General features: G+C 42.5%; 1 protein-coding gene across 5 annotated transcripts in view; it reads right to left on the bottom strand.

The window, feature by feature from the left end:
• The window catches only part of DZIP1 (DAZ interacting zinc finger protein 1), a 585,021-nt gene that overhangs the window by 41,504 nt on the left and 517,064 nt on the right, over positions 1 to 26,453 (bottom strand). For all 5 annotated transcript variants that reach the window (XM_033947541.1, XM_033947540.1, XM_033947539.1 and 2 more), the window contains one exon: positions 20,265 to 20,410. In XM_033947541.1, the coding sequence (XP_033803432.1) occupies positions 20,265 to 20,410 (146 nt within the window). The remainder of the gene's footprint in view (positions 1 to 20,264; positions 20,411 to 26,453) is intronic.

The raw sequence follows: 26,453 nt of genomic DNA, 5'->3' as shown, positions 1-26,453 counted from the left end.
AAATGGACAGGGGAAGAAATGCTGCTGCAGCTGCTGTACAGGGAAGTGGGGAGGGAGGAAAATGCTGCACAGGGAAGTAGGGAGGGGGGAAATGCAGATGCACAAGGAAATGGAGGGGGAGGGAATGCTGATATGGCTACTGTACAGGAAAGTGGACAAGGGGAGATAAATGCTTTATAGGGGGCAGAAAGAGAGACAAATAGAAAGAAAGACAAATAATAGGAGGGAGGGAGACAGAAAGAAAAGAAGAAAGACACAAGGGCAGGGAGTGAGACAGAAAGAAAGAAAGACAGACATACATATATTCTAGCACCCGTTAATGTAACGGGCTTAATGACTAGAGACACACAGACACTCACAGAAGGACAGGGGGCTAAAGAGACACATTGAAAAAATAACAAAACACTAAGGAGAGAGAGAGACACAGGAAACAAATGACAAACAGACATACAGCAGGCAAGGAGACAGACAACAAAAAAAAATACAGACATACTTTTAAAGAAGAGGAGCCGCATGCTGGACAGGGGGAGCAGGTAAGGAGTGCTGCTGGACAGGAGGAGAAGGGAAGAGGGTCGGGGGAGAAAGTAAGAAGTGCTGCTGGGCAGGGGGAGCAGGGAAGAGGGGCAGGGGGAGAAAAGAAGGAGTGCTGCTGGACAGGGAGAACAGGGAAGAGGAACAGGGGAGCAGGGAAGAGAAACAGGGGAGCAGGTAAGAAGTGCTGCTGGACAGGGGGAGCAGGGAAGAGTGACTGGGGAGCAGGGAAGAAGTGCTGCTGGACAGGGGGAGCAGGGAAGAGGGACAGGGGGAGCAGGTAAGGAGTGCTGCTGGACAGGGGCAGATAAAAGGAAGGGAGAAGGCCTACTGCTGGACAGGTGGAACAGGCAAGGGGTGATGGTTGACAGCCGAGGAAAGAGAGAGACAGAAAGCGGCCAAGGGGAGAGAGAGAATGAAAGACAGACATACATATATTCTAGCACCCGTTAATGTAACGGGCTTAAAGACTAATTAATAAAATATATTATCTACCGCAACGATTGATAAATGGAGGATTGGGGTTGAGTAGAAATCAACTTCAACACCAAGAGAAAGCTCAAGAAGAACTTAATCCATTGGAAGATATTTCTAATGTGTTAAGAGATTTCACATAAAGAGGTGGTAGAAAAGCAACCTTGATTGTTTCATTGGTTTTTAAGCAAGATTTAAATACATTACTGAAATTAAATTTTCATAACTTTCAAAAGTTGTTTTGTGGACAAAAAATTTGGATATATCCAAATGTAGTGAAATTAACACATGATAGAAGAAAATAATTTCTTTCAATGAGAGAAGTGAAAAGGGTGGGGGGCTCTTTCCTGTTAGCATATCCATGTAAATGTATGGTGTATTACCTTGGAAATAAGTATGTATTCTTTGCTTCAGATCAATTGAGATCTTTCTGGACCTTAAGAGTCTCACTGGGGAAAGGAAAGATAGCAGAATGTTTAATTGGAACGGATTGTCAAGCGAGTAGCCTTTGTTTCTTATGATTTTTCTTTTTATCTTTCTCCTAGTTTTTAGACCTCTCCTCTTAATGTTGTAGTCTAAGGAAGATTTAAATAATTTTTCTAAAACATTTTTCCTGCTGATGAATATTCCTATCTGTTTTTCTGTAACAAGTGTTACTACTTGTAATAATTTGCAATAAATACATAAATAAATTACCGTATATACTTGAATATAAACTGGGATTTTTGGGCCAAAAAATTGGTCTAAAAATGAAGGCCCCAGTTTATATTCGGGCAAGCGCCCCCCCTCCCAGAATTATTGCAGGCTGCCACCAGGCCCTGCACCCTGTCCCCCCTCCTTACCCTATCCTTGAACCTCCTCTGCCGATCTCTGGTAAAGAGGGCAGGGGGCAGGAGCGAGCTTTCCACACTCTGCCCCACTAACCCAGTTGGTGGTGGCTGCTGCGAAATCAGGTTTCTTCAGCCACTGAGCAGCATCGAGCAGGAGCACACTTTGACGCTGCTGCTCGGTGCTGAGCGGCTTCTTGACTGGCTCCTGCAAATTCTTTTGCAGAAGACGCCATGGGTCATGGAGGAAAAGCATAAAGAAGACCCTCCTGTGGTCATGGCTGAACCATGGCGTCCAATCTTTCACTTCCTGGGTCACAACAGAGATGAAGATGGTCTACACAAGCGCCCCCCAACCAGAAAGGCTGGTGTCCATCTTCAAGATCACCCATGTGGAGATCCAGAGGAGAACTCCTCTGGAGAGAGAGCAAGAGAGTGAGAATTCAACCACCAGACCAGACTGCGATAAGACTCCATCGACCAAGGGAGCCGTAGATATAATAGATCCCTTTGCGAACTCTAATGGGAGATAAGCAACTTTTGAAGTGGTCACCCAAGTTTATGGTCACAACCATCGACCCCAGAACTTGCAAGTATTGCCAGGCTATCGGGGCATGATTGTTCAGCAAGGCTTAAAACAATTAGAGAAGCCTCTCCTTGTGTGCCTGCAGAAGGAACACCCTGTTTGCTCTCGTGGCGAACCAGACTCCCAGGTATTCCAGGTCTTGAGTTGGAATGAAGTGACTCTTCTGAAAGCTGACCACCAAGTCCAATTTCTGTAGTAGCTGGATGACCAGGTGAACTGCTTGGTGTCCCTCTAATTTCAATGGGGCCCTGATAAGCCAATCATCCAGGTATGGATGGACTCAGATATCGAGCCTGTGAAAGTGTGCTGCTACCACAACCATCACTTTGGTAAATATCTGAGGAGCTGTTGCCAGTTAGCATATTTCTTCAGACTGCTCCTCAATCCCTTCGGAGGACTGAGTACTCAAACCTCCACCGGTTATAGTGCGAAGACTTGGGGAGGAAATACAATAGGCGCCTGATACAAGTGTGAAAACCAACACATATATATTATTTGATATTAGTACGGTGGGAGTGATGGGGATAAATCTTATTTAAGGAGAAAATTTGTGGAATTTCAAGTTATGTATTAATTTAATTGTTGATATTTTCTGTGCACTTGATGTAAAATAAAAAATGAATAAAGAATTAAAAAAAAAGAAAAAAGAAAACCAAAACAGGGCCACTCAGCCTCCACTCGAGCTCTATGTGGACAAAACCTAGAGTGAGCTCTGCTCCCAAGAGAATGGTCCCTGAACCTCCAAACCAATAATGCAGGCTGGCCAGGCAGGTGCCCTGCAGAGCCAGCTACCTGCTGGCTATAGACCTCTGTGTTCTCTCACAGCCAGAGATATCCTGGACATACCGGGATCCTCTGCAGCACTGAAAAGCCTCAAGACTGGATGAAAACCAAATGAAAAGTAAAATTAAACATGAGCAGAACAGACAGGCTCTTACCATCTCATGTGTAGAGAGAAAAACTGAAGAGATATAGCACAGCAAAGAGTGAAGGGAGGTGGAGCTGGAAAATATAAATGAGGCTCTCTACACCAGATCTCTCAATCAGAGGTTCACATTCCACAGGTTCAAGACTGATTTGCCTATTGCGTTAGAAACTAGGATTAGAAGTATAGGAAGAAGAATAAAAAGGGGTAAGTGAACTGAAAGGGGTTATTGCCTAGAAGAGGGAATCCTACTGTGACAGGCTGGAAGAAACAGAAAGGATACATAATAGAGTGAAGGTTGTGAAAGATGCCTTTGTAGACTCCATCCTTCCTCTCATCAACACCTTTCTAAAACAGGCAAAGTGCCCGCAAGCTGGAAGTCAATGGCCATCAGTCAATGGTCTTGAAAAAATCCACACTCGACACTAACATGCCCAGCAACTTTAGACCTGTCTTCAACTTACCCTTTGTCTCCAAGATCCTTGAAAAAGCAGTATTAAATCAATTACACTCTTTCATCGATGAACAAGGAGCCCTATCTGCCTTCCAACTGGGATTCAGGAAATTCTACAGTACTGAAACCGTCCTTCTCGACATCATCATGACTGCTGGAAACTCATTGACAAGGATAATGATGTCCTTCTGGTGCTGCTGGATCTCAGCGCAGCGTTTGACACTATTAATCATTCTCTCCTCCTTGCACAGCTCTCTGAAATTGATATCCAAGACACTACATTACGATGGTTCGCCTTCTTCCTGAATAATAGATCCCAAAGCGTACTGCTCAAAGATGCGCTATCGAAACCAAAACCGATCAAATATGGTGTTTCGCAGGGGGCTTTATTCCCCTTATTATTCAGTCTCTACATTAGACTTATCCTTTTATGGATTGAAAACTGGTTGATAGACAGAAAACAGAGAGTGAGTTTAAATAGTCAATATTCTCAATGGAGAAGGGTAAATAGTAGGGATTCTACCTAGTGAAAAAATACAATATCACAAACTTAGAGGTACTCGATCAACCCACAACTCCATAAACCCCTAACAACACACAATCCCATCCACCAAAAAGATTGCTTTTTACTTTTTTCTAACTTGCTCGTGGATTAGACAGTTTGTTTAAGAAGGAGGAAAAAGCCTCAGACTCAAGTCTATCGCTGATACTTTTGCATGCGAACAGGCTATAAAAACCTCCTCCTACCAAACCACTCTATTTAGAGCAATAGCACTATTTCATATAAATAAACAGATGCTCTGTACATTTAGTATCCTTAAATACTTATAAATATACAAACTTTTGTGCACATTTAATGTTCAAATTTTATATTTAACTCAAGTCCAAAATCGGCTTTAGTCCCAAAGATAATGTTGAACAGCCAAAGACGAATAAACTTCTTTATTTATACAGAGTCCTAAAGCTGATAATCTTTCATAGGTATCTATGGTCAATAGTCTTCTTTGCTGAATGCAAATGCAAATGAAACCCAAAGCTGACGGTGACTAGCCAGTGTTTCACTGAAGCTGTGTCAGGCAAAAAGGCTTCAAAGGCATTATAGACTCCTCTTACAGTTCCCTCTCATTATCGTCCGATCACAAATATATCCCTTTTGACAAAAATGATAGAGTCAATTATTTCTAACCAACTTTCCAACTACTTGGAGAAATTTTCTATTTCGTTTAAACCAGTGGTCTCAACTCAAACCCTTTGCAGGGCCACATTTTGGATTTGTAGGTACTTGGAGGGCCTCAGAAAAAATAATTAATGTCTTATTAAAGAAATGACAATTTTGCATGAGGTAAAACTCTTTATAATTTATAAATCTTTCCTTTTGGCTAAGTCTTAATAAAAATATTTTAATTTATAGCTAAAGAGACATATGATCAAGAAACTGTTTTATTTTACTTTTGTGATTATGATAAACATACAGAGGGCCTCAAAATAGTATCTGGTGGGCCACAAGTTTAAGACCACTGGTTTAGACCAAACATTAGTACAGAGACTCTCCTATTATCATTAATTTCAAAGATTCAAAATTTACAGATACAAAACAAATGTGCGGTATTGTTGCAATTTGATCTGTCGGCTGCGTTTGATGTCGTTCATCATGACATCTTGATTCGTATGTTATCAGATAATGGTTTAAACCAAATTGTACTGAATTGGTTTAGTAAATTCCTCTCATTGCAATCTTATGAAGTATATTTGGAGGGTGCGACTTCCTCCTCTTGGAAATCCAGCTGTGGGGTGCCACAGGACGCTGTCGCCAATCTTGTTTAATGTATACTGTATATGACTCTCATCAGCAGAGACTATATTTACCTATGCAGACGATATTTTCATTTTATTAGAAGTTGATCCTGATCTTAACAACCTGGCCCCTAGTATAGACTACTGCATTTCTAAACTTTAACTGTGGGCTTTGTCTATTCAAATGAAACTTGAACGCTGCCAAAACTAAATTGCTTTGGATTGGGCCAAGATTAGAAAATCTCCCTTCTTCCTCTGTCACATTGAAAACAGGTATCTCACTACATATGGATTTTTCATCTAGAGTCTTGGGTGTTATCTTGGAATCATCACTTACATTTCATGAACAGATAAATTCCTTGACAAAATTTTTTTTAGTCTGCGCATGTTGAGGAAGGTCAGATCACTATTCCATCAAGAGCATTTTTCAGTGGTACAATCCACTGTACTTTCTCAGCTAGATTATTGTAACTCAGTTTATCTGGGCATTAAGCAGAGCAGTCTAAAATGACTTCAGTTAATACTGAATACTGTAGCTAAGCTCATTTTTGGGAAATGAAAGTATGATCTGGTTTCCCCTTTGTTGATAAAACTTCACTGGCTCCAAGTTCGCTTTAGGATCCAGTTTAAATGCACATGTATAATCTTCAAGCTTCTCTATGGAATATTTGATCCTTTTGTCCCCTTATGTTGGACCACCCTTAGACTTTGCCATTTGAGAAACACACAAAGCCTTCCCTTCCTTTAAGGGAATTAAATCTGCTGGGAAGCTCAGCTGATCTTTTGTTTTCAAGTTTGAAGAGATCTGGAATGAACTTCCTGACTCCATTAGGCTTTTAGGCCACCTACAATTATTTTGTAAATTCCTGAAAACTTTGTTCTTGCAATTTTTAAATGGTTTAACTACAGTCTCAATGAAATGATAATATTATAATTATTTTTCTTATGCTTTTATTATGTACTTTAGTTTTTAATTAGTTCTTCCCTCTCCTATGTTTTCTGCTATGTACTCTAGTCTTAATTATATGCAAACCAAGTTCAGCTCCACTGGGAGATGACCCGGTATATAAACCAAAGATTAGATTAGATTAGATTCCCTCCGTGCTCACTGGCATCGCAAACACAGCATTCACTGGGGATTAAACAAACTGTCTAATTCATGAGCAAGTTAAAAAAAAGTAAAAAGCAATCTTTTTGGTGGATAGGATTGTATGTTGTTAAGGGTTTATGGAGTTGTAAATAGTAATGTAATGTAATGTAATTTATTTCTTATATACCGCTACATCCGTTAGGTTCTAAGCGGTTTGAAGAAAGTATACATTAAGATTATAAATGAGAAGTAAGAAGGTACTTAAAAAATTCCCTTACTGTCCCGAAGGCTCACAATCTAACTAAAGTACCTGGAAATTAATAAAGAAGAGAAAATAAAGATGGTTGAAAAAAGAAAAATTCTATGTGAACTTATAGGATGGAAATTAAACTGACAGTGAAGAACTGTATGTAAAATACATATGGAATGCAGTTAGAGAGGGTAGGTTACAATCTATTTATGGTATTTGTTTAATTGGAAGGTGTTAAGGTGGGTAATTTGGGGGAAGGTTATCTGAAGGTAGGTGAATCTTCTGGAGGTAAAAGAGGAGGGGTTAAGATATTTGGATGAATTTTTTGAAAAGCAGGGTTTTGATTTCTTTTCTGAATGTTTTGAAGTTGTCTGATATTGTCATAAGATTGGAGATGGAATGGTTGATTTTTGCTGCTTGTGTTGCCAGAAGGTTGTCAAACATTTTCTTGCGTTGTGTGCCTTTGAGTGGGGGGAAGGCGAAAGGGTTCGAGGTTCTTCTGTGTCTTGAGGTGGAGATTTGGTTTAAGCAGTTGTTTAGATAGGAGGGGGAAGAGCCGTGTAATGCTTTGAATATCAGGCAGTGGAATTTGAATTGGATTCGTGCTTGTATGGGTAGCCAGTGAGAGTCTAAGTGGGGTTCTCCAGGAGCCTTTGCTGGAATCACTGCTTTTTAACATAAGAACATAAGATTTTCCGCTACTGGGTCAGACCAGTGGTCCATCTTGCCCAGCAGTCAGCTCACGCAGCAGCCCTTAAGTCGAAGACCAGTGCCCTATTTGAATCTAGCCTTACCTGCACATGTTCTGTTCCAGTAGGAACTTATCCAACCTTTTCTTGAATCCCTGAAAGGTGCTTTTCCCTATAAAAGCCTCCAGAAGAGCGTTCCAGATTTCTACCAATGCTCTAAAGAAGGGAATAACTAGTGAGATAATTAAATTTGCTGATGACACAAAAGTTGTTCAAAGTTGCTAAATTGAAAGAGGATTGTGAAAAATTGCAAGAGGACCTGTTATAGTTTGAACAAAGACATCAACATGAAATGAGAAAATGGAAACACATATAAAAAAACATGCTTGTCCAATCCAGAAAAGATGCATGTTTCCCAGACATGCTCGTCCAATCCAGAAAAGATGCATGTTTCCCAGACAATGCAATGAGTATAGTCTGAAACAAAAGTAGGGCAGCTCATAAATGGTGCGAGTCGCCAACAAGTCCACCCGTGGAGTGCTTCACTGAACTTAAAAGAATGGAAAGCTGCAGAGCTGGGAGTCTATTGGTTAAGCTGAATAATTTTGCTGATTTTGTCTGATAGGGAATTTTGCTCCCCTATGAAAACAGACAATCGTCAAGATAAAGAGGCAAGCAATTACCCAAAGCCAGATTTTCTGAGCTTCATGACATAACTGGAGAGACCTTGTGGCTCCATGTGATTACAGAGTACATGGGTAGAAGATTGTCCATGCAAAGGAGGACTCCAGGGCTCAAGAAATGTTGAAAAAATATTAAGAGCATAATACATCACTCAGAGCACAATAAGTAGATATGAAAAGGTGTGCTCCTTGATGGACTATAAACCTTGGTTTAAAAGGATATTCAATTGCGCTTCCCAGGAACAAGGAGATGGGTTGTCGAAGACTGAAAACTTTGTTAGGGCTATACAGGCTAAACTGAAAAATAGAAGTTGTACAGGAAAAGAAAACCTTAAAACCATAAGAACAGAGTGTCATTGCCACAAAAGGCAAGCACTCCCACTAGATATTGAAAAGATGATAGACCGTAAGAAGGGCTTGGTAGTGTAAACTGTGCTGAGTGACTGAAAAGCACAAGCACATGCGGGAAGCCAGAAGGAGTAATAGAGGACAGCCTCACCACAGTAGAAGTGGACTTGGACCAGATATACTACCAGATCGACAATCTTAAAAGCGACAAATCCCCTGGACCTGATGGAATTCACCCGAGATTCTTAAAAGAACTCAAGGTTGAAATCGGAGAGCTTTTGCAAAAACTTGCCAACCTGTCAATTAGAACTAGACAGATACCGGACAATTGGAAGATAGCGAACGTCACGCCAATTTTCAAAAAAGGATCAATAGGAGAACTGGGCAACTACAGACCTGTGAGTCTTACGTCTGTCCCTGGAAAGATGGTTGAAGCACTGATTAAAGATAGCATAGTCCGGCACTTAGATACATATGACCTGATGAGAGCCAGTCAACTTGGCTTCAGGAAAGGGAAATCATGTTTTAATGAATTTACTTCAATTTTTTGAGACCGTGAACAAACAAATTGATAGTGGAGAACCGGTGGACATAATATACTTGGACTTCCAGAGAGCGTTCGACAAGGTTCCACATTAAAGACTTCTCAGGAAACTACAAAGCCATGGAACAGAAGGAGATATACTAAGATGGATAGGCAAATGGCTGGAGAACAGAAAGCAGAGAGTGGGCATAAATGGGAAGTTCTCAGACTGGGAGAAAGTGACTAGCGGTGTGCCCCAAGGCTCGGTACTTGAGCCCATCTTATTTAATATTTTCATCAATGACCTAGAAGAAGGAACATCCAGTGAGATCATCAAGTTTGCAGACGACACAAAGCTATGCCGGGCAATCAGATCGTAGAAGGATAGCGAGGAACTTCAGAATGACTTGTGTCAGTTAGAGAAATGGGCAGAGAAATGGCAGATGAAGTTTAATGTGGAAAAGCGCAAAGTAATGCATTTAGGCAGAAAGAACAAGGAACACGAGTATAGAATGTCAGGTGCAACTCTGGGTAAGAGCGAACAAGAAAAGGACCTGGGTGTACTGATAGATAGGACCCTGAAACTGTCGGCACAATGCGCGGCAGCGGCAAATAAAGCAAATAGAATGTTAGGCATGATAAAGAAATGAATCATGAGTAGATCGTAGAAAGTTATAATGCCGCTTTATAGGGCAATGGTCAGACCATACTTGGAATACTGTGTCCAACATTGGTCTCCCAACCTAAAGAAGGATATAAAACTGCTGGAGAGGGTGCAGAGACGAGCAACGAAGCTGATAAAAGGTATGGAGAACTTGGAATACGAGGAATGACTTAAGAGACTGGGATTGTTCTCCCTTGAGAAAAGGAGACTGTGAGGAGATATGATCGAGACTTTCAAAATACTGAAAGGAATCGACAAAATAGAGCAGGAAAAAAGATTATTTACAATGTCCAATGTGACACGGACAAGAGGACATGGACTGAAGCTAAGGGGGGACAAGTCCAGGACAAATATCAGGAAGTTCTGCTTCATGCAACGAGTGGTTGTTCACCTGGAATGCTCTCCCAGAGGAGGTTGTTGCGGAATCCACCGTTCTAGGATTTAAAAGCAAACTAGATGCACATCTCCTTACAAGAGGCATAGAGGGATATGGGTGACTAAAATTATCCCACCTAGCTGGGCCTCTGCGTGTGCGGATCGCCGGATTTGATGGACCGATGGTCTGATCCGAAGACGGCAATTCTTATGAAACCCAGAGAGCTGAGACTCAAGAAGGTTGAAAAGAATGTTCCTGGGTGCTAAAACAACAGTATAACCAAAAGGTGTTGAAAACCAATCGATTGGGAAGAAGAAAACCCCAGACTCTGAGAACTCAGGGATATTAACTGCCAGACAATGGCCAAAAGTCCTAAAGGCCAAAGGAGCCCCAGAAGTAAAAAGAGGGCAATGTGAGGAAAAAACACACAAAGTGCACTATATGAACAAATACCCTCCGATCGAGCAAAAAGAAGCAAATGCTGCGATTGAAACCAGAAGAAAAAACATCCTAAAAAGGATTGAGTGGCCTGCTTTGGTGGTGGGGAAAATTAAGGGCTTCTTTTACTAAGCTGCAATAGTGTCTTTAGCACATGCAGAATTGCCGCGCTACACGGCTAGAACTAATGCCAGCTCAATGCTGGCATTAGCATCCAGCACATGCGGCAATTCTGCGCGAGCTAAGATCGTGGTAAAACCGCTAGCGCAGCTTAGTAAAAGGAGCCCTAAATGTGTACTATTTGTATTAGTTAATTATTATTAGTTATTTTCCAATGCTCAATATGGCAGCCTTTCTTAAGGTTTGACATTTGTTCCATAATTTTTTATTAAATTTAAGAAGTATCCAATTCTAGAAGTGAATAATTAGATATTTGCCCTCTTTCAAATGGTATAGAGCAGCGTCTCTCAAACTTTTTAAACTCCGGCACACTAAACAGAGCAAATGTTTTTTTGTGGCACACTAAATGCAGCAAATAGTTTTCATGGCTGGAAAAAATTTCTGGGGAGAACACTGTTGCCGTTAATTTTCAAGGTCCAATTATGTCAAAGACTGATGCTTATCTGGGCAGTTGTATAATAAAAAGAATGGATAAGATAACATGAGAAGTGAAATTGTCATGAATCAGAGGAATACATACCCTGTAGGTCCTAAAAGCAGGCTTGTGGATTAGATATAAACTATGAAGGCAGTGGTGTACCTAGCATATGTGACACCCGAGGCCCATCATTTTTTTACACCTCCCCATCTGTATGAAAAACATGATTATTATAACAATCCACACATCACACAAGAGTGTACCTAGGAAAAGGCAGCATCTTACATACTGCAGTGAGCAGTACAACATCAATACACCCACTGTAAAACTAAACAAGCCAGTCTAGTACAGATCAATCCTACACAGGATTGAAAACCATGTCTTTCGAACACACAGAACACAGAAAACACCTTCGTCTAGTATGGAATATGTAATCACAAACTAACCCCTCTCCCTTTTACAAAACTATAATGTGGTTTTTAGCCATGGTGGTAACAGCTCAGACTCTCATAGAATTCTGAGCAATTACCACCATGGCCGGTGCTAAAAAAACGCTCTACAGTTTTGTAAAAGGGGGGATAAAATAGAAAAAACATAGACAAAGGTTAAATTGAACCACCAAGAAGCTGGACTCTGTATACAATGCAACACCACAGAAACAGCGATGCATCTCCCCTAAAGCAAAAAAATAAATATAATTTTTTTCTACATTGTCTTCTCTGGTTTCTGCTTTCCTCATGGTCTTGTCACTCTCTTCCTTTCATCCACTGTCTACCCTCTCTCTGCCCCTTCTATATGGCATCTTCTCTCCTTGTATTCCCCTTCCATCTCTCCCTTCACCCCTATTATTCTGGCATCCATTTTCTTCCCTTCCCTCCTTCAATGGTCTGGCAACTCTCTCCTGATCTTCCCTTCCCTCTCCCACATGCCCATGGTCTGGCATTTCACTCTCTCCTCTCCCTTCCCCCCACTTCCATCAGCATCTGCCCCCTTTCTTTCCCTCCAACCCAATTCCATCCAGTATCCTTCCCCCTTATGTCTCTCTCTCCTTTCCCTGCACACCAATTCCATCAGCATCTGCCCCGTTTCTCTCCCTCCACCACCATTCCATACCACTCTGACCCCCTTTTTCTCCCTCTACCAACCTTCTATGCTCCTCTCTCCCTCCAAATCAGCAAGGTCCCATGATGACTGCTTCTGTTGCCTCTGCCTCTGGAAGTGATGTTGGAGGGGGTGGGCCAGCAGACGCAGGGAGTTGTGGCAAGGTTCCGCAATGACTACAGCTGCCAGTCCACCCCTTCCGACGCCATTTATGTCTTCTGGAGGCAGAGGCGGCAAATGCAGTCATTGCAGGACCTTCCTGCACTTCAGTATGGCTGCCGACTCTGCTTCGGAATAAGTATGGCAGCTGCGCTGAGGTGCAGGTGCCATTTAGAGCAGCTCAGAAGGTTCTGGATCCAGCCGGCTGTGTACCCCCTAAGGCTGGCACCTGGGGCGGTCTGCCACTGTATGAGGGGACAAAAAATAATAAAAAGAATGGATAACTTGACCGATTTAGACATGTCATACAATTATAACCACAAAAATATGTCATAAAATGTAATTCTAAACTCAAAAGACTCCAGACGAAAAGCAGAAAGGAAACCAGAAAAGACCAGGTAGATGAAAAGTGAAACCTGGGAAAGATCTAAATTATTGTTCAAATGAGCTTCTATTAAAGCCAAAGAATAAAACCACAGCATTCGGGAAAGTAAAAAAGGGAGAGTAAAATGGACTTAACGAAAAGGTCTCTGCACTGATGAGATAAACTCGTACGCAGAATAAATGTGAACATGCGACAGTGGGGCTATGATATTTGATCTGTTGAAAGAAGCGCCAAAAAAGTGTAGGCAGTGGATTGAATGCACACTGATAGGGGAGGGGCATCGGGCTGTTAAAAAAGGCTGCTTTAATAAATAAATGAAAATACTGGTGAAAAACTAAATAAAAAACCAAAACCATGATAAAATGCCGAACCTGACTGCAAGTGGTAGTGAAAGTAGCATAAGGCACCCGTAGTATTGTTAATGCCAGAGCTGCTTAGAATAAAGAACCGTGCTGTACATGAGGAGAAAAAAAGAAAGAATGAGGTGATAAGATGTAAAGTGCTGGCCCCTCACTGCACCACTTGATAAAACTAAGGAGCGATGTTCTAGAGCAGGGGTGCCCACACTTTTTGGGCTTGCGTGCTACTTTTAAAATGACCAAGTCAAAATGATCTACCAACAATAAAATTTAAAAAAAAACACAAAGCACACTGTACGCACAGAAAAAATGTTAATTATCATTCCTATTCCAGGGTTTTTCAAAGAGGTCAAAGCAGATGACTCTATGCACTGTCACCTCAGTAACAACCATACAAAAATAGACAAATATACCGCCCTCCCTTTTTACTAAACCATGATAGCAGTTTTTAGGGCAGGGAGCTGCGCTGAATGCCCAGCGCTGCTCTCGACGCTCATAGGCTCTCTGCGCTAAAAACCTCTATTGCGGTTTAGTAAAAGAGGACCTTAGTGTAAAATATAGACAGCAGATATAAATTCAGATACATTTTGATCACTAAATTTAAAATAAAATCATTTTTCCTACCTTGTCTGGTGATTTCATGAGTCTCTAGTTGCACTTTCTTCTTCTGACTGTGCATCCAATCTTTCTTCCCTTCTTTTAGCCTATATGCTTCCTCTCCTCCAGACCTCATTCCCTCCCCCAACTTTTCCTTCCTCTCTCCCTGCCCTTTCTTTCTCTCTGCCTCCCTTTCTTTTTTTTCTGTTTCTCTTCTTTTCTTCTGTCTCCCTGCCTGCCCTTTTTCTTTCTTTCTCCCTGCCCTCCCCCAAGCCACTGCCACTGCCATCGGACCCATACCGCCACCAATAATAGGCCCGAAAGCCGACGCCGCCCCAAGCTCTCCCTGCTTCGGCCGACCAGCATTCCTCTCCCCGACGTCAATTCTGCCGTCGGGGAGAGAAAGGCTGACCGGCCCAAGATCGCAATCTACCTATTGGGGAAATGCTGCCGGGTCCTGCCTTTGCGGAAACAGAAAGTAGGCAGGACCCGGCAGCAAGAAGAGCAAATGCTTCACTAACCTGTCTCCCGCCTTAGCCCGTAGCAAACGCTTTCTTCAGGGCTCTCAACATGTGCGTGCCGGCTTCCCTTCTCCCCCCCTCCCAGACATAACTTCCGGTTTCGGAGGGAAGAGAAGGGAAGCCGTCACGCACACGTTAGAGCCCCGGAGCATAAGTTCGCTACGAGCTGAAATCTCCAAGCCGGGTTTTTTTGGGTTTTTTAAAATGTTCAGCAGCGGCGGCAGCAGCAGATGACAGCCGGGCGCTCTTCTAAATTAGCTGGGCGGACCGCCCAGCTAAAAGGCCCTATGGAGAACACTACATCGGTGTCACGCTCCGATCCCATGAGAATGAGGTTAATTTGGAGCCACTTCTCAGAGTCAGAACCAGGCACTTACAGAACTTCTTCAAGCACTAGTACTGTTGTATTTTTCGCTGGTATCAATGGTGTCGCACTCCGGTCCCATAAGGACGAGGCTGATGTCGAGCCACTTCAGACATAAAATTGGGTCTGTACTACCGCCCACCTGGACAACCGGAAGAAATTGACCAGGACCTGGAGGCTGAACTGAGGCAGGTATGCAAAAGCGGAAGTGTGGTGGTGATGGGGGACTTCAACTACCCTGGGATAGACTGGAATATTGGACACTCAAATTGCACGAGGGAGACCAAATTCCTGGAGGTCACGAGGGACTGTTTCATGGAACAACTGGTCATGGTACCAACACGGGGCGATACCACTCCTGACCTAATCTTCAATGGACTAGGAGGACCCGCAAAGGAGGTGGCAGTATTAGCCCCACTAGGAAACAGCGATCACAACACGATCCAGTGCAGCCTAGAAATTGGATCATCAAAGGTGAAAAGAACCACAACGACGGCACTCAACTTCAAAAAAGGGAATTATGATGCCATGAGGAAAATGGTGGGAAAGAAACTCAACGGCAACACATGGAAGATGGAGTCAGTAGAAAAAGCCTGGACCCTACTCAAAGGTACTGTGCATGAAGCACAGAACCTGTGCGTCCCCAAGTTCAGGAAAGGGTGCAAAAAAAATAGAACAAAAAACCCAGTGTGGATAACAAATGCAGTGAAGAAGGCGATAAGTGACAAGAAAGCATCGTTAAAAAAATGGAAAAAAGACCAAACAAAGGAAAACCAAAAGGAGCACAAAGAACACCAAAGGGAATGTCACCGAGTGGTTAGAGAAGCAAAAAGAGAATACGAAGAGAGACTGGCGGGGGAAGCAACAAACTTCAAATCGTTCTTCAGGTACGTTAAGGGGAAGCAACCGGCAAGGGAGGAAGTGGGACCCTTGGATGAGGGAGACAGAAAGGGAGTGGTAAAAGAAGAAAAAGAGATAGCTGACAAGTTAAATGAGTTCTTCACGTCAGTCTTCACAAGGGAAGATACAACCAACATTCCGGAACCCGAGGAGATTGTAACTGGGGACCAAGATGAAAAGCTGGTCAAATTAGAGGTAACGATACCTTCTATAATCACAGTTAAACTTATAATTAAATCCAATAATTAAATCCAATAATTGAATGTTGTGAAAATCTCAGACCCTAAACCCGTGACTGGTGTTATCACCAAACTGGGGTTCATTTAGGGGACCATCATAGTTTTTCACTGTCCCCGCAACCATCCACCAAAAGATTAAATAAATACCAGATAGACAAAACTTATCTGTGAATGGGATGCCCAGCTTACTGTTCCAGCCGAGTCGTGGAGCCGGTAATAGTATGAGATTTAGTCCTTCCCTGAAGAAGGAAGTTATTCGAAACTCGAGTCGGGGGGACAAGCATATATCACGAAGGAATTACAGTGATTGTTTTTAACACTACAAGCACCAGTTTATTTATTCACCGCTGAGGGTCATTACCGACATCATACCATCCCATTCACAGATAAGTTTTGTCTATCTGGTATTTATTTAATCTTTTGGTGGATGGTTGCGGGGACAGTGAAAAACTATGATGGTCCCGTAAATGAACCCCAGTTTGGTGATAACACCAGTCACGGGTTTAGGGTCTGAGATTTTCACAACATTCAATTATTGGATTTAATTATAAGTTTAACTGTGATTATAGAAGGTATCGTTTAAACACATTATCACAGGATATTTTATATACTTCTTTCCATATTAAAGTGTCAAATTAGAGGTAAGCCAAGAGGATGTCCTCAGGCAGATAGACAGACAAAAGAGCGACAAATCGCCAGGTCCGGACGGCATTCACCCAAGGGTACTCAAGGAACTAAGGAACGAAATAGCAGAACCACTTCGACAAATATGCAACCTATCCTTAAAAACCGGAGAGATCCCAGAGGACTGGAAAATGGCAAATGTCACGCCCATCTTCAAGAAGGGTTCAAAGGGTGACCCAGGAAACTGCAGGCCGGTGAGCTTGACCTCAGTCCCGGGAAAGATGATGGAAGAACTGATCAAAGACAGCATCTGTGAACACATCGAAAACAATGGACAGCTAAAGTCGAGTCAACATGGCTTCTGCAAGGGTAGGTCATGCCTCACAAACTTATTATACTTCTTTGAGGGGGTAAACAGCCAGGTGGATAAAGGGGAATCTATAGACATCATTTACCTTGACTTCCAAAAAGCCTTAGACAAAGTACCACACGAAAGACTGCTTAAGAAGATATGGAACCACGGGGTGCAAGGAGAGGTCCACCGATGGATCAAAAACTGGCTGGCACACAGGAAGCAGAGGGTTGGTGTAAAGGGCCATTACTCAGACAGGAAATGGGTCACCAGCGGAGTTCCGCAGGGGTCGATGCTGGGACCGCTCCTGTTCAATATCTACATAAACGACCTAGAGGCGGGAACAAAATGTGAGGTCATTAAATTTGCAGATGACACCAAACTATACAGCAGGGTTAAAACCACGGAAGACTGCGAGGATCTCCAAAAGGATCGAACGACACTGGAAGAGTGGGCCAAAAAATGGCAAATGAGCTTCAACATAGGGAAATGCAAGGTCATGCATGTGGGGAAAAAGAACCCGATGTTCACTTACAAAATGGGGGGAATCACTACTAGGGGTCAGTAACCTTGAAAGAGACCTGGGAGTGATGGTAGACGCAACACTGAAGGCGTCGGCGCAGTGCGCCGCTGCCTCAAGGAAAGCAAACAAAATGTTGGGTATCATTAAGAAGGGTATCCCGACCAGGACGAAGGAAGTCATCCTGCCACTGTATCGTGCAATGGTGCGGCCATATCTGGAGTACTGTGTCCAGTACTGGTCGCCATACCTCAAGAAGGACATGGCAGTACTTGAGGGAGTCCAGAGAAGAGCAACTAAGATGATAAAGGGTATGGAAAACCTCTCATATACTGACAGATTGAAACAGCTAGGGATTTTCTCCCTGGAGAAGCAGAGACTTAGAGGAGACATGATAGAAACCTTCAAGATCCTGAAGGGCATAGAAAAAGTAGACAGGGACAGATTTTTCAAATTATGGAGAACCACAAGTACAAGGGGGCACTCGGAGAAATTGAAAGGGGACAGGTTTAGAACAAATGCTGGGAAGTTCTTTTTCACCCAGAGGGTGGTGGATACATGGAACGCACTTACAGAGGCTGTTGTAGACAGGAGCACGTTACAGGGCTTCAAAGAAGGTTTGGATAGGTTCCTAGAAGACAAAGGGATTGAGGGGTATAGATAGGTGTAGAGGTAGGCTATAGGAATAGGAGAAAAGGTAAGTATAGGGATAGGAGTGGAGATAGGTTATAGAGCTAGTCAGGGACCACTGCTCAGGCAATGGGCCTGATGGGCCGCCGCAGGAGCGGACTGCTGGGCGAGATGGACCTCTGGTCTGCCTCAGCGGAGGCAACTTCTTATGTTCTTTGTTCTTATGTTCCTTAAGATTGGGACCGGACACTTACGGGACTTTTTTGAGGTCGGCATGACTTGACTCAATACTCTTTTGGCCCGAAGCCTAAATAGAGTAAAGAAAGACTTCCTAGCTGACTTACTCAAAGACAGTATGGTGTGACATTGAAGACAGGTCAAATGATACTGCCGGTGTTGATATATGCGGTGTCACCTGGACCAAAGCCAGAGTCGGTAGCAACATCGATTAGTACTTACTGAAAAAGTCCAAGGAAATTATGATACTGGAGTTGACGTCGCTGGATCCTGAAGTGTCGAATATTCAGCCCACACATCCAATGCAGAGAACTCCAAAGATGGTATTGACTTCCAGGATGACATGAAGTCCATTGTTGAAGAAAAGAAAAGTGTAAAGACCCCTCTTTTTTTTTTTACACTGCAACAAAATTCAAGAGAGCGTACGAGCACTCAAAGATCCCAAGAAACTCGAACAGAGCGTCGCTTGAAGAAACTCAATCAGCAGCCTGACATGGATGAGAACAGCACCCCAACAAAATTGAAGTTGGAGGCTGAGGTGAACAAATAGGCCCTGCCAAGTCAAACCTGAAGATGAGCTAACTAAACTAATTTCTAATATTGCTTTCTTTTTTTTTTTTTTAAAGACAAGAAAGCAACACTAAAGAAAAAAGGGACTGACTAAAAAGTCAGAAAGCCGCGAGAGCGGGAAGGCAAGAAAAAGTTTAACGACCGTTAAACCGCATCTTCTTAGCTCTGCGGAAACAAAAAAACTGAGACGTGCGTCCTGCGTCAGGCGGGAAGGAACTCGTGCATGCATGGTGTGGGCTATCACGAACTTTTTAAAGTGTCCGTACTAGGGGCTCTGCGGTGATGTTACCCATGTGCGAGAATATTACTGCCTACTTGTCCTGGGATAATGGAGCTGTATGGGAAAGATAAGCTAGGTAATAGGGACAGACTAAGAGTGTTGTAGGGAGAGGAAGGGGCATCTCAAAAAAGATATAACAGAATTTTAAAAAGTATAGAGAAGAGCAACAAAGACGATAAATAAGATGGGATAACTTTCTTGTGAGGAAAGGCTAAAATGGCTAGGGGACTTCAGCTCGGAGAAGAGAAGGCTGAGGTGAGATATGACAGATGTCTATAAAATACTGAGTGGAGTGTAATGGGTAGACATGGATTGCTTGTTTACTCTTTCCAAAAATACTAGGACTAGGGGACATGAAATGAAGCTACTAAGTAGTAAATTTAAAATAAACCGGAGAAAGTATTTCTTTACTCAATGTATATAAACTCTAGAATTTCTTGCCAGAGAATGTGGTAAAAGCAGCTAGCTTAGCAGCGTTTAGAAAGGTTAGGATAATTTCCTAAAACAAAAGTCCATAAACCTTTATTAAGAAGTATTTGGGAAAATCTACTGCTTATTTCTCAGATAAGCAATATAAAATCAGTTTTACTCTTTTTGGATCTTGCCAGGAACTTGTGATCTGGATTGGCAACTGTTGGAAACAGGATGCTGGACTACATGGACTTTCAATCTGTTCCAGTTTGGCAATCTCTATGTTTTTAATATGTTTATGGTCTCAGAAGGCACACCTTTTCCAACTGTAAAGGAAGTTTGGTTGGTTAGACATTAGGAGAGGTTTTTCTCAGTAAAATCCATTTATGCTGTGGAATGTTCTCCCCAGGGACCATCACAGTGAAACACTGATTTCAAAAAGAGGTTGAAACATTTTAGTTTTGATGTGCTTATGGTTACGTAGGGTTGGGACAGATGAATTTGGGATTGTCTGGTGATAACCATGTTTTATGAATCGTTTTAATCGTATTGTGATCTGCAGGGTACAGTTTGGATTTACAGTACATAAATATAAACAGTTATGATTTGGGATTGGTATATAAAATCATGTATCAATTTCCTTGTCTATTAAGTACTAATGAGATGGATGTGGAAGTATGTGCACAAGGAAAGGCAAGAAGTTAGAACACCACAACTTCTAAAATGATGTTATACAGCATCTAAAAGTAATTTATAAAAACTTACTGCTTTAACACCTAAAGATTCTAGCTTCTCCACCAATCCTTGCTCCAAGACTGATCTTAATTCTTTAATTAGTGAAGGGTGATGCTTCAAAGTATTTATTAAACGCTGCTTACTAGTTCTTGGTGTTACTTCAGTTTTTTCTTCTTCTGAAAAAAAAAAAAAAAAATGTCCATTAAACAAATAGTTGCACTTAAAAGTTTAACCTGCATGAATTTTTCTAATGCAAACACACACTCACTTAAAAACTAAACAAACAAAACTGCTTTTGCAATAAAATGCCAGTCTTCAGTAATTAATATACAAACACTTTTCTTCACATCTAAAGTCAATCTTAATTATAATCCCAATTATATGTACTAACCCTGTGACCAGAGGTTTTATCCATGCTATACTGTTTCCTTTTTTCATACCATACTGCAGCAGCATAGACATAGATACAGTGGTATAGTTGCTAGGTTGGAGGGAAACCTCAGGTCCCAGTTTGCCGCTAGCTATTTTGAATTAGATTGCAAACTGCCATGGGACTATCCTCATTGGTTAAAGCTTCCCATTGCCATTTAGTTTATAACTTTTTAACATTTTACTCTTAAATCTCTCTTAAACTTGTAAGTTGTAGTACAATATAGCACTTATCTTAGCTTTCATCTGGACTTTTGCCCTTGATGTAAAGTGCATGCTCTTTAGTCAGCTCCACTACCAACGGGAGCTGCCCCAGCAGCCTTTCCGCCGCAGGGATTTTGGTCGGGCCATTGTGGGAGACGAGCTCCGCCTCCCAACGTCCCTAACGGCGCCAAACTTTTCAAAAATCTCCACTCTGCAGGGCAGCTTCACTACAAATGGGAGCTGCCCCAGCGCCTCAGCAGCCTTTCCGCTGCAGAGGTTTTGGTCAGGCTGGTATGGGAGACGAGCTCCGCCTCCCGACGTCCCTAGCAGCGCCAAACTTTTCAAAAATCTCCTTCTTCAAGGCAGCTCCACTACGAATGGGAGCTGCCCCAGTGCCTCAGCAGCCTTTCTGCTGCAGAGATTTTGGTCGGGCCGGTGTGGGAGACGAGCTCAACCTCCCGCCGTCCCTAGCGGTGTCAAACTTTCAAAAAAAAAAAAATAAAAAATAAAGCTGCAGGGCAGCTCCAGCAAAAAATTTCTCCAGTCTTCAGGGCAGCTCCATTGCTGATTGGGAGCTGCCCCAGCAGTCCTCCTGCAGCCTGACCGCAAGGGAAGGAGTTGGAGCAGACATGGGAGATGAGCTTCGCTTCCCAATTTGGTGCAATTTCTTTTGCCCCAGACATCTTGTACTTGTGCCCATTTGTATCTCCTACCCATATAACCTACCATCTTGGGTACCCTACCACCTTGTATAACCTCCACCAGGTTCACCTACATCCGTAAGGCCACTCCTAGACCTGGCACTCTCCGCTCTGTCCACAAACACACACAAACACATACACCCATAGCCTTTCACAATTCCCTGCATACAGCCCCCCCCCACATAATCCAGCCATGCTTCACACCCGAAACAACCTTACTCAACCCTACTCAACCTTATACTTAATCTGCTTTCAACTCTGGTCCTTCAGAGTACTAGCCTTCAAAATAACTCTTCTCATTCACCACTCCCACTTCAATCAAGCAAGGACGCTTGACCACCACTCCCATGCACAGCTCACATACCCCAAACCAGGCCCTTTTCCAATTCAAGTACTTCACTCTACCCACCACTCAAAGAATACCTCCCAGAGAAGACGATGACTGCTAAGGAACATCAGTATCTCTGAAACCTCCCCCTCCCTTCCTTCTGAACCTCCCCCTCGAACACCCACACCCTCTCCTGTGCCTACTTCAACATTCGCTTCATCAGAAATAAAGCCCAACTAGTGAAGGATTGGCTAACTGAAACCCAACTTGACTTAGTATTCCTAACCGAAACCTGGCTCATCACTGATAATGACATAATCATCCACAACATCCTGCCTAGGGTCTACAAGATCATACCCCTTTCCAGAAACTTTAAAAGAAGAGGTGGAATAGCCATCATCCTAAAAGACCACTTTAACTTCCAGACCATAGACTCCAAATCAAATGAAGACCTAGAAATCCTATCCTGCAATTCCACGAAACACGACCTGACCACCAACCTGAACCCCATACTGTTCTATATCCCACCCAACAGATGGAACAATGTTAGTGAAGAGTTTTCCGAATTTCTCCTCCTTAACACCTCCAAAGACAAACACAACCTGCTACTCGGTGACATCAACCTCCACCTAGAGCAACAAGACACCCCAATAATCAAAGAACTATTCTCCTTCTTAACATCCCTGGGATTCTTCATTCTTCCCACTACCACCACCCACCAGAAAGGCCACCACATAGACTTAATCTCACTCCTCATTCATCAGCCTAGCTAACATTACCTGGACTGACATCATTTGGTCGGACCACTTGAGAGCCAACTTCCAAATATTGTAGTCCAACCCACACCCAACAGATCAACAAAACACAGAAAAGACAACCCAGCAACATACTTCAGACCCACTCTCAATCCTACTGAATTCTGGTCCCATTTCGAACTACTATCCAACCCAGACTCAGAAAATGACTTCAAAACAACCTGGAACACCATTAGCAATCAAATCCTAAACAAAATTGCTCCACTAAAGAAAGACAACAAAAGATGACACATAATTGATGGGTGGTACGACGCAGAACTAGCTACAATCAAAAGAAAAACACTTCAACTTGAAAGAAAGATGGAAAAGGATAAAGCAACATGGAGATCCAAAATTCACGAATACAAAAGAATCTCCAAGGAAAAATGACAACTTTTACTCCAACAAAATAGGATCCTCCACAACCAACAGCAGGTAGGGCTAGTCTCAGTTAGGGCGCTGGTCTTTGACCAGAGGGCTGCCATGTGAGTGGACTGCTGGGCACGATGGACCACCGGTCTGACCCAGCAGCGGCAATTCTTATGTTCTTCTGTTCTAATCAACTCACTATTTGAAACTGAGCACCTAAAACAACCTTCCTCCACTCAACTGCTGAGAACTTCGCATGTTTCTTCAAGTCAAAAGTTCTCAACCTTAGAACCTCCTTCCAAAACATCCCAACCAGCCCCCCTCCCTGGCAATCTGACTCAATCCCAGCAGACATGATCTGGAACAACTTTAAAATTCCTAACTGGTTCCTATTTCTCCAGCTCTGTAATAAATATGCCAAAACCTTCTGCCGCCTAGACAACTGCCCACCCATCATCATGAGAGCAGCCTCTGCCCCCTTCAAGGTCATGCTCTATGACTGGATCTCTCAACTAATGGCAAATGGCGAATTCCCAACCAACCTCGGCCAAATCCTTATCACACCCATTGTAAAGAACCGCAAAGACCCCATATCTACAACTTCCAACTACAGATCTGTAGCCAACATCCCCTTCTTCACCAAACCTATGGAAGGCCTGATCAGCGCTGCCCTCACAAACTATCTGGAAAAATTCCCAACATTTCACGAATACCAATCTGGATTCTGCTCACACTACAGCACCAAAACAGCCTTAGCCTCCATCATTGATCACATCTCACACTTACTCAGTTCAGGGAAACAAGCACTAATACTCCAATTCGACCTCAGCAGCGCCTTTGACCTTGTGGACCATGTCATCCTACTCAGCCGTCTTGAAGCCATAGGCATCTCGGGCCACGTACTTAACTGGTTCAAAGGCTTCCTAAAAACCCGATCCTATCAAGTCATCAGTGAACAAACCTACTCCCAAACATGGATCAACCCCTACGGTGTCCCTCAGGCTCCCCCCTATCCCCCATCCTATTCAACCTATACATGTCCTCCCTAGACCAAGAACTATCTAAGCTGAACCTCCAATCTTACATCTATGCAGATGACATCACAATCATAGTTCCCATCTCCACCTTATCAACCGAAACCAGACACTTCTTCTCTTCAATCATCAACCAAGTAGAACAATGGTCCACAAATTCCAAACCAAAACTAAACCCTGAAAAAAAACAAAATATTTATGGCCTCACCTCTGAACAATCCTGCTGAACCTTCCATCAACCTAAATGGAAGAAACTTCCCAATTGATCCTACAATTAAAATCCTAGGAGCCACCTTAGATCAACAACTGACATTCAAAGCCCACACCAACATCCTTATCAAAAAATGCTTCCACTTGCTATGGAAACTAGGCACACTAAAACCATTCTTTGATTTCACATAATTTAGACTGTTGGTCCAGTCACTGATCCTGAGCTCACTGGATTACAGCAACATAATCTACCTAGGGTCGCACAAAAAAACCATCAAGAAACTGAGGCTAATCCAGAACACGGCCGTTTGACTAATCTTTGGCCTGAAAAAATCCGAACACTCATATTACAAGAAACTTCTCTGGCTACCCATCGAGGCCAGAATATTTTTCAAATTCAGCTGCCACTGCTACAAGACTCTCCTCGGCACCTATCCCACCTACCTCCTGAAACACTTCATCCTACAGGACAAACTCCTCTTCCCACGCAGAACACTCCTGTTTACATTCCCCTCCCCAAAGGATGCAGATTCAGAATATTCCTCAACAGGACTCTCGCCTTCCAAGCAGGGATATGGAACAACATCCAGCGCGACCTAATCCAAATTCACTAACATACCACACATTCAGAAAATCACAAAAAACACACTTATTCAACAAATTTGTCTGAACCTCCAAAATGGTTCAACACCTACCTCCCCTTCCCACCCACTATGCTGCCCAACCACATAACTGTCCACTTACCCCTTCCCAATTCCAACCGATGTTAACTCGCTGTTATCAGCACCTCTTATTGTACACCATCTCGAACTGAAAGGTATGACGGAATATAAATAAAGCTATTATTATTACCTGAATGTAAACCACTTAGACTATAAGTGGTATATAAATAATGATTCTTTTTGAATTTTTTGTTTGTTTGTTTCAGATTAATTAGATTCCAAATTTGAGCTCAAAGCAAGTTACAGTAAGGTAATTTTTTAGGTCAAGCAACAGGTGGCAGCATAACAGTGCAGCTTTCTACAGTTACTAGCAGCAAGAGCTGATGGCATAAATCTTCTTCATTCACAATAAAGCTAGATGTCATGCTATACACCAAGGGACAGTTAGTTTTTTGGTTAGGAGCTGGAAGAGACAGAGAGTTATGAGCTAAGCAATTGACTGTTGCAACTTAAATTTGCAGCCATGCAAAAACGGTAAAATGTTACGCAGGGACAAGCTTTTACAGGACATTTAATGATGATCTGTATTTTTCTGTCATCTAAACTTAACAGCAGAGCTCATACAGAGTGACTGAAAGATTACTAGGACCCTCAGCTCTTGACATGTATGTGGGAGTTTAAGAGACAATGGGAATTAGAGGGCAGGTGTTTATTCTTTTGCAATGCTTCTGCTGTGTCATACATTTGGGCCCACTATCTTATAAAATTAATGCTGGGTTTTATTAAATGCCGCTAAAGGTTTTTAGCACAGGCCAGCAAGGTAAATACTCTGACACTCATAGGCATTCTATGAGCGTTGGAGCATTTACCTTGATAAGCCTACACTAAGGGCTCCTTTTACAAGGTGCGCTAGTGTTTTTAGTGCACGTACTGGATTACCGTGCGCTAGCTGAAAAATTACCACCTGCTCAAGAGGAGGCGGTAGCAGCTAGTGCGCGCGTTAAGGCCCTAACACACCTTTGTAAAAGGAGCCCTAAAAACCTCTAGTGCCATTTTGTAAAAGGAGCCCTAAATTTCAGAACCACATGCTATGACTTGAACAGAAAATTTTGTTGCACTTCTGTACAATAGCAGATTTTAATGCAGTCTATAAACTACCTCAATAAATAATGATTGAAAGACCTAATGCAACCTTTACAAACCTATCAGAACCTTTTTGAAATTCAGTTTAAATTACTAGTCTTGATCGCAACATCTATTCCACAATTTAGCTTATTTTATTTTGAATTTGCATATTTCTACTACAATTGGCTTACAATTACAATTACATTAATGAACAATTTACAGACCTTACAACATACCATCCCCTCCATAAACAAACTAAAATCCAACATCATATCATATATTAAGAAGCTTTCTTACTTTTTCTGCCAAACAAACCTCCAATATTCAAAACTATTTAACTGGCCAGAAACGGCCACTGACAGG

The sequence above is a fragment of the Geotrypetes seraphini genome, chromosome 6, assembly GCF_902459505.1.
Source record: "Geotrypetes seraphini chromosome 6, aGeoSer1.1, whole genome shotgun sequence".
In the NCBI taxonomy this organism is placed as follows: domain Eukaryota; kingdom Metazoa; phylum Chordata; class Amphibia; order Gymnophiona; family Dermophiidae; genus Geotrypetes; species Geotrypetes seraphini.
Note: the sequence above shows the minus strand (reverse complement) of the source record. Positions and strands in the feature narration are given on the sequence as shown.